The sequence below is a fragment of the Palaemon carinicauda genome, chromosome 35 (genome assembly GCF_036898095.1).
Source record: "Palaemon carinicauda isolate YSFRI2023 chromosome 35, ASM3689809v2, whole genome shotgun sequence".
Taxonomy (NCBI): Eukaryota; Metazoa; Arthropoda; class Malacostraca; order Decapoda; family Palaemonidae; genus Palaemon; species Palaemon carinicauda.
In genome coordinates, this window is record NC_090759.1 from 70,137,131 (window position 1) to 70,147,130 (window position 10,000).

Genomic DNA, 10,000 nt, shown 5'->3' on the forward strand with positions numbered 1-10,000 from the left:
TGGTTTGTCTCTGTGTATTTAATGTTACAACATCCAAATCTTATGCAGATGTTTTACAAGCCTTAATTAAACGCTTTTTTACCAAATATTTGTCAGTTATAGCCATCCAAATGACTGCTGGAAATAAATACTGCAATGAAAATAAAAGTCTTCATGAATTAATTAATATGTCCTTCGAGCCTCGCTGCTCATAGTATTTGCTCTACTCTCACGCCATTAGGCTCTTGGTGAAGTCGTTGAGTCCTGTGAGTGAATATTTTTGGGAGGATTTTGAGATCAAAATATCTTCCTCTGCTTATAAAGGAGATTTAGATAATTTGCGTCTTTTTTTATTTTTTTAAAATGTTCACTTTCGTTTTTGAAGTATCTACTTGTTTGGTGTTAAGAGGGGACTTCGACTCTGCAATCCTTATGTATTTGCGTGTTCTTGAACTCAGGTTGTAATTGAAATAATAATAATATTAGTAAGGATGAAAAGAGTATGAATATTTTAATCATGGTTGCGTTTTTGTTATATGTTTATAGTATTGAAAACTGCACAGTTTGCAGATGCAGATAGCCTTCTCAGGTCAAACAATATTGGAAGCAGCTCTCTTGAAAACATGAACACTAATCATGTATTTATTTCACCTAGGAATGGTAAAGTTGCTGATTAGTTTTTAAGTAATTATGATAAGGTTACCAAATAACTCACTGTGTATCTAATATCTATTATGTAAGGTCATTGAAAATTTTTAGTTCACATTTTACTAAACGTAGAAGCATGAAATCGCTCCAGTACCGTGTAGTATGATGTAAATTTTCATTCATTATTTCAAAGCTATTCTCTCCGACATTCTATCATTCTTTATTCATTGATTTGTTTTAGGTTTATCACTTCTATATGTCCGTCCAATATCAACGAATCTATTAATATGTTACTGTTATTCTTAGTTTAGCTGAAGAAAAATAGAACCAATTTTTCTATTTAACTGAAGAGGAATAAAACTGATATTCCCAGTTTAATTGAAGGAAAATAAAAGATATTCTCAGTTTAACTGAAAGAAAAAACATTCTCAGCTTAACTGAAGAAAAATAATCTGATATTCTCAGCTTAATTAAAAAAATAAACTGACATTCTCAGTCCATTTGAAGAAAAATAATCTGATATTCAAAGCTTATTTGAAGAAAATAAACTGATATTCTCAGCCCATTTGAATAAAACTGATATTCTTAGCTTAATTGAAGAAAAATAAACTGATACACTCAACTTAAATGAAGAAAAATAAGATTTTGTAGCATACTCATCCTTATGCCCTGTTTTAGACTAGACCCCAAAGCGTACATCATTAAAAGGAAGGAAAGGTAAAACGAGAGACTTTCCTCCAAACGAAAGAAGTTGCATAGGTGAAAAGGAAGAACATTTGATGACAACAACCATTAAGCTAAGAGTTATGTATGCCTTGTTTCTATGTTTTACCTTAATCGCAGCTACGTGTCTATGCTTCGCCTCTCTCCTGAGGCGACGAATGACAACAGGGGCCATAGTTAAGTGCCCCTGGGGATAGTGGCGTTCTGTTTTTTTTTCTTCTGTTTGGTTTGGACGAGGTATTTTTTTGTGATAATCCCATTGTCGTTTGTTTTTATTTTGGTTTATTTCCTGACATCTGAAAATTACCTAGTAAAGACTTGCTGGTGCCGTTCCATTATGTGCCCTAATGATTTGAATCTGATATGTGTGTGTGTATATATATATATATATATATATATATATATATATATATATATATATATATATATATTTATATATATATATATATATATATATATATATATATATATATATATATATATATAATCAAATAAGCCATATATTTTAATACCTTAATGTCTGGATTCTCTTACCGACCTCAGGATCGGAGTCCATTTAGCCACGAAGAAATATCTTTCTTCGTGGCTTAATGGTATCGTCACTGTCATGCCAGCTTCGTGGACCAGGGTTCGATTCCTTGGCCGGCCAGAAGCTATTGTCTTTGAGTGGTTTTCCCTTGGGACTCTGATCCTGAGGTCGGTAAGATAATCCAGACATTAAGGTTTTGAAATATATGGCTTATTTGAATATGAAAAACATGTCTAAATGTGCAAAATTTATCATATATATATACATGTATATACTGTATATACATGTATATATATATATATATATATATATATATATATATATATATATATATATATATATATATATATATATATACATGTATATATATATATATATATATATATATATATATATATATATATATATATATATATATATATATATATATATATTTATATATATATATAGTAGTGTTTATATATGTGATATATTTAGCGAGTCATTGGAGGAATGGCAGATGTTAGAAGATTTGATTAGAGAGAGCAGAAATGTAGGACTGCAAATGAATATGAGTAATCTAAGGTAATGTTCAATGAAAAGGCAAAGACTCTTAACCTTTTTATCCATTTAAAACAATTAAATTATTTAACACAGACAATAACTCATAAAATTATATTAGATTTCAAGGGCATAGTACAGACGGAAATTTTACTGGGTTTTATTAGTTATATTTAAGTACTAGCCTCCTGGCTAGTGTAGTGGTAACGTGTTTGCCTAGCTTTCGCAAGGCAGCAGATCGATCCCCTCCTGGGACTGCGAGTTTAAGCTGCTTAAGTTCGACACCACAGTGGGATGTTGGATTTGCTCGGCTGACGTTATGGTGATCATCTATTCTGATGAAACGAACTGAAACCAGACACCTTTCACCTTTATCCTTAACCTTAAAATATTAAGTAATATATGAATTTTAACCTGACATTATAAGGAAAGGGAAATGCTGCTTTGTGCCTCTTAGAAGAAGTGCTATCATTTAAAAGAAAGCTCGTAGTGTTTGTCAGAGATCCTGAGAAAAACCGTGTTCACTTTCCATCACTGAAGGAATAGATTTGATGTTGATACCATAAAACAAGTTATCTCGAATATGGAAATGGGGGTTAAAGCACGTTCCCAAGAATTCATAAGGACTAATATCACTGTATACAGGTCCTCAACTTACAAACTTTATAGGTTCCAAGAAGCTGGTTGTAAGTACGGATTTTGTCATATTTTGGCCTATGGTAGGCCTAACCTGAATTTCATACCTATGATTTCCAGTAATAGAAGTCAACAAATTGTTAGATTTCATATAAATTAGATATCAGGTTATTACAAATGTCATTTTGCTCACTGTTATAAATCATGTATTGTTTTAATACAGTATTTATTTATCTTATCTTTGTTATTTTTAGTTGGATTTGTGTTTGTATCTCCGAATGTTTGTAAGTCGAATGTTCAGCCTTTACGAATGTGAACAGAGCAGTGTTGGAGTTTGAAATAGTTTATTTACATGAAAAAGTTAAGAGCATCAGCAGTTTTATGTTATGAACTAGAGGCTTTAGAAACACAAGAAGCCACATCAGGTAGTCCTCACAAGTGAGGAAAACTGCTGACTCTATAAAAGAATATGACACTTGGTAAGGGTAGAAGAGACTCTTTAGCTATGGTAAGCAGCTCTTCTAGGAGAAGGACACTCCAAAATCAAACCATTGTTCTCTAGTCTTGGTTAGTGCCATATACACTGTACCATGGTCTTCCAGTGTCTTGGGTTAGAGTTCTCTTGCTTGAGGGTACACTCAGGCACACTATTCTGTCTTATTTCTCTTCCTCTTGTTTTGTTAAAGTTTTTATGGTTTATATAGGAAATGTTTATTTTAATATTGTTACTGTTCTTAAAATATTTTATTTTTCCTCGTTTCCTTTCCTCACTGGGCTATTTTTCCTGTTGGAGCCCCTGAGCTTATAGAAAATCCTGCTTTTCCAACTAGGTTTGTAGCTGAGCAAATAATAATAATAATAATAATAATGACTAAGGACATGTCACAGGCCTTTGTCCTGCAGTAGACTATAAAGATTTAAAGGTCACTCTTGAATGGCAGAGGCAAGGGACAGTGATATTGTCCTATCAAGCAGGACAATGCCCCAGAAACTGACCATATATACATATCACTGCCCAAGCCCTCTCCACCCAAGCTAGGACCAAGAAGGTGAACAGGCAATTTTTGCTGATGACTCAGCAGATAGACCTATAGGCTCCCTCAAACCTCCCATCCTTAGCTCACAAGGACGGTGAAGTTGCAGCAACCAAAGGAATTAAAGAGTTTGAGTGGGACTTTAACCCCAGTTTGGCGATCACCAGTTAGGGACGTTACCACATAGGCCACCACAACATTAAATTTGTTGTTTGGTGTATTTTACACCGAAATATGTATTTTGAAAGACCACTCGACACTGCCTTGCGACTGTATACGCGACCCGAATTTTAGTTCCGTGTTACATACAAGTAAGTCCGAAGAGAAACTCCAATCCCAATTGTATGCCGTTGGAAAGTTTTAATTTTTACGGTTTTGCTTTGCCCTTCAACTAAACTACCTCATTAATAGCAGGAGTTTCTACGGATACTAAGCACTAGGCCTATTGGTTTCCAGAGAAAGCTGTTTTTTATCCTAAATAAGACATCTTTGTTTTATTAAATCCAAACAAGATTTTGTTTTTTTGATATATTGGTGAATATTCAGATATTTGAGTGAATAATTAGTTATTTAATATATAATAAAGAATTTAAATTAGCTTGAGAAATCCAAGGCCTTGCGCATAAATTGAGAAATCATATAATGTAGGCTTATAGGCCTAGTCCACCAGTGTACATCCCACAGCCTATAGGTTTCTAAGCCACACAACCACAACCGAAGCCCTCAAGCGGTTAGTGATTACATGAAATATACTTTTGTTTCAAACTCATCCGAAAAAAAGTACATTGGCTACAGGAGTGCTTCAAGCGTTTCGAAATGACAGGCTAAGGGCACTAGGGCGTATGTTATGAGAGAGAGAGAGAGAGAGAGAGAGAGAGAGAGAGAGAGAGAGAGATTCCTGTTGTTATATCGTCATAATTATTATTACAAATAAAATACATTTGTTGAAATTGTTAATACTACTGCTACAAAAATAGCGACTTCTGCTATTTTGACTTTAATGATAATTATAATCTCCCTTATATAATAAAGAGCAAGTGTCTGACTATATATATATGTATATATATATATATATATATATATATATATATATACATACTGTATGTATATATATATACTGTATGTGTGTATATATATATATTAATTTTTTTCTCCTGTTATTCATGGGGGGAGAAGGAGTAGTCACACCCTGATGAGAGGGGTTACCCAAAGAATACACTTGGAAGCCGTTCTCTCCCACCAATTGCCGAACCAGCGGCCTGTAGTTAGGAAAGGGAGGGAGGGGGGAAGGGTGTGTGCATATCTATCCAAATATTTAGACGACATTTTTGACGGGTCGCGTAAAGTAGTTAATGATATTGACTATAATGTTATTTGATTTTGATATTAGTGTTATCATTACTAATGATGTTAAGGTTAACTTTACCTTGATTTTTATTCATTGAAACCCTATGCTGTCATCATGAAGAATGCAAAAAGGTTGATATAACCCTCAAAAGCGAAGTATAGTCACGCTCCTTAAAGAGAGGAAGGCTATAGGACTCAAGGTAAACGCAAGGGAGGGTAAATTATACATCTGCCTTGTAGGGAAGCAGTGATTTCGCTTTTCATGGATGGAAGCGTGTGAAAGAGCGTATGTACTTGTATGTGTGAGTTCTTGCGTTTGTACTTATTTGCATTCTCTCTCTCTCTCTCTCTCTCTCTCTCTCTCTCTCTCTCTCTCTCTCTCTCTCTCTCTCTCTATATATATATATATATATATATATCTATATCTATCTATCTATCTATCTATCTATATACTGTATATATATATATATATATATAGGTGAAGGTTATAACTTATCAGTAGCACTGATCTTGTACAAAGTGTTATATATATATATATATATATATATATGTATATATATATTATATATATACATATATATATATATATATATATATATATATATATATATGTATGGCTGTATGGGTATGGCTATACTATCTCTCGTACCCGAGGGACGGGGAGAGCTGAACTTTATATATATATATATATATATATATATATATATATATATATATATATATATATATATATATATATATATATATGGCTGTATGGGTATGGCTATACTATCTCTCGTACCCGAGGGACGGGGAGAGCTGGACTTGACCAAAAAGAATATCTATCTATCTATATTCTTTCCGGTCACGCTCAGCTCTCCCGTCCCTAGGGTAGGGGGAGAGAGAGTAACCATACCCTGGTGAGAGGGGGTTGCGCGTGTGTGCATATCTATCTAAATATTTAGCCGTCATTTTTGACGGGTCACGTACACCAGTATAAATATACTGAATATACATCCAAACATTATATATCTATCTATAAATATTTCCGGGAAAATTTGATGGTATTTGAGATGAAATATGCAGTAAAAATAACTCGTCTCTTTAAGCAGCATTCTTAATAAAATCAAGCTATTTACTTTTTCTTTTTTTTCTTCTTTCACCACCTAATTAAATGCATTACTTATTGGCCGTTGGGTTTTTATTATGCTTGAGAATTAATAAGTACTTTTCTCGTTATTATTATTATTATTATTATTATTATTATTGGTCTCTGTTCAGTTTTGTCATGTCTGGATATTTGCAAGTTTAGTACCTTTTTGGGATGATTAAGTAACAACAACAACAACAGCAGCAACAACAACAACAATAACAATAATAGTAATAATAATAATAATAATAATAATAATATCGATAACGATAAAAGTAATAACAATGAGGAAGGTACTTTTTATTATTATTATTATTATTATTATTATTATTATTATTATTACTATTATTATTATTTTTATTATTATCATTGTTATTAATATTATTATTATTATTATTATTATTATTATTATTATTATTGTTGTTGTTGTTTGGTGTTGGTGTTGTTGTCGTTATTGTTATTAAATCAACCCCAAAAGGCCTTAGACTTGCCAAATATCAACAAGCAAACTGAAATAGACTAATTTATTAAAAGCTACGTCATCATGTTCATCAGAGGAACTTGATTGTCAACCTAATTAGTAAATACAAAAAATGTCTAATACGTATAACGGTCTAAGTCATCAGTATGCAATCGTGTAGCAATAAATATTAAAATATGTCGTTACATTAGACTCGCTAATAACCGCAACAACATGCAAATTACTCTGAGACATTATGAAATAGAGTTTATGGTCAGTTTTTTTTTTTTTTTTTTTTTGTTATGAAAAATGAATAAAGATTTTTTTTTATATATAGTTTTGATAATGATGGTTTATTTTATTCATTATTCATCATCCATTCCATCATCATCATTAAGTAGAAGAATAACGATGAGATTCATAATTGAATATGACGTGAAGGAAAAGTTTTGTGATAACAGAAAATAAACAGACTAAGACGAATAGGCCTAGAATAATGAATGTTTTTTTTTTTATAGTTTTGATAATGATGGTCTATTTCATTCATTATTCATTCCATCATCATCATTAAGTAGAAGAATAACGATGAGATTCATAATTGAATATGACGTGAAGGAAAAGTTTTGTGATAACAGAAAATAAACAAAGACGAATAGGCCTAGGTTGCGTAATGAATGGCCGACAGGAGATAATTAGCATAAAACCATTTGTGGTTGAATAGAAACGCCATGTTCTCCTAGGCCTACCTCTGCTTTCAGTAATCAGTAACCAAAGCCTGCCATTACTGACCACCAAATGACGGTAAGGCCACGGGAACAGTTCTCAATAGGCTAGCCACCAGCACGAACAGTTAAGAAATCATTACTCTTATTGATTTTCATTCTAGGTTGTGTTAGTTGCTTTTAGATCCAAGTAAGTGATAAATTACTGGTTGAAGACGATGTTGGATAGGCTAGAAATAGTTATTGTTCACTCAAGGGGTTAACTAATTTACTGTTATTGTTCAGTGGCTACTTTCCTCTTGGCAAGGGTAGAAGAGACTTCTAGGAGAATGACACTCCAAAATCAGACCATTGTTCTTTAGTCTTGGGCACTGCCATAGCCTCTGTACCACGGTCTTCTACTATCTTAGGGTAGAGTTCTCTTGCTTGAGGATACACCTGGGCATACTATTGTATCATATTTCTTTTCCTCTTTTTTTTAGTTTCTATAGTTTACATGTGAAAGAGTCTATTTAATTTTCTTACTTTATTGCACTATTCTAAACATACACACACACACATATATATATATATATATATATGCATGTGTGTATGTGTATATGTATGTATGTTTATTGTGTGTCTCAATCAAGGTAGTTTGATAATCAATAAATTTTGGGATATTGCAATTCATTTCGTCTAAAGCAAAGTGAAGGTATGTGTTTTTTTTTTTTTTTTTTTTTTTTTTTTTTTTTTTGTATTTCAGCTTTTATATGTTTTATTAGGCTATTAAAAATAATCACGCGATATTTACCAAACATGCAATTATATCTAATGGGTGTTTCGGCCAGATGGTAATTACCTTGTTTGCTTTTTCAAAAACGCTTGTTATAATTCTGTATGATTTATTATTTTGGACAGGATCGTTTTTCTTCTAATATTCTACTTTGCCTTGTTACTTTCACTCTTCTAGACCGTTAGTGTGTTTTGTGAAATGTATATTTAGATGCAGTATGTAAGGTAACAAAGTTACTACCTTTCGTAATGGTATAATAAAATTGATATATTGGCAATTTTAGTAAGATGGAGTTTGTGAAGCGACATGAAAGCTAAGACTAGTCAGTAGCCTGGCGACATGTTTTTGAGCAACTTGCAATAGTTTACGTTGCATGAAACACTTGCGAATTGCCGTTAAAAACAATCAAATTACACGTGTTACTTCTTGTAAACTACCACACGTGATGGAGAGGCAGTGTGTACTTACTGTACTTACTTTAAAGGGCTGCTTTTCTGGGAATCCTACCTCCTACAGGACCTTCACAGTCATTTTATCATGTGCATTCTACGGTATTCAGCTTTTCACACAGCACATTGCTCGTTTATTGTTAAATCCACATTATCTAATCACTTAGAAAACAAGAAAGTCTCCAGTTTTCCTCTTGAAAGCCTTAATATATTGTCTTTCGGATGTTCAGTTGAGAGCTTATTGTATACGGTGGTCTTGGAGTCGCATATTTAAAGGCTCCAGAGCAGTTGGGAGCGTATTGGGGATTATTATTATTTGTTTAAGAGCTTATTATTCTTATACTAATCCTTTAAACCTTATTTATCTACTATAGCATCTTGCTTATCCAACTAGGGTTGTAGCTTAGCAAGTAATAATGATAATAATAATAATAATAATAATAATAATAATAGTAATAATAGTAATAATAATAATAATAATAATAATGACAGCTTATTTACCTATTCTGTTCCAATGTCGGACAATAGATGTTTTAGCGTTATATAAATCTTTTGCTTCAAGAAGCTCTGCTTTTGCTAAGAGATGCTTTAGTTTGCTATGATCAAATATTGCTATTGTAAAGTAAGCCCACTTCTTGCTTCAGCACGTCTATCTTAAGCATTTATGACGCTGCAGTAAGCGGTATTCATGCTGCAATAAATTCAGCTCTGGCTTCAGTATGCCTGTAATTTTATGTATGGCATATTGTATTTTCTGATAGTAATCCTAAAGCAACCCTATTTATTACAATCCACAGGGAATTATCTAAAATTGCACCTTGACCCATATTTTTATTACAATATTTAGTGATTTCTATTTTCAACCCATTTTGGGTTTAACTTATTTCCAGAGGAAAGTTCATTCGATATTAGCGAGTTAATTGTGGATAAACACTCTAAAGACAGTCTTGTTTTTTGTTGTTGATAGCTCTTGTTGAATACTCGTGTCGTATTGGGTGTGTAATAATGTATGGCAACACTTTCCAAGAT

The 10,000-nt window shown here is 32.5% G+C and overlaps 1 protein-coding gene across 1 annotated transcript in view; it reads right to left on the reverse strand.

Annotated features, from left to right (window-relative positions):
• Positions 1-2,582: 2,582 nt before the first annotated feature.
• The window catches only part of LOC137627349 (uncharacterized), an 89,128-nt gene continuing 81,710 nt past the window's right edge, over positions 2,583-10,000 (reverse strand). Inside the window, exon 8 of the mRNA XM_068358433.1 lies at positions 2,583-2,801. Within this exon, the coding sequence (XP_068214534.1) occupies positions 2,583-2,801 (219 nt within the window). The remainder of the gene's footprint in view (positions 2,802-10,000) is intronic.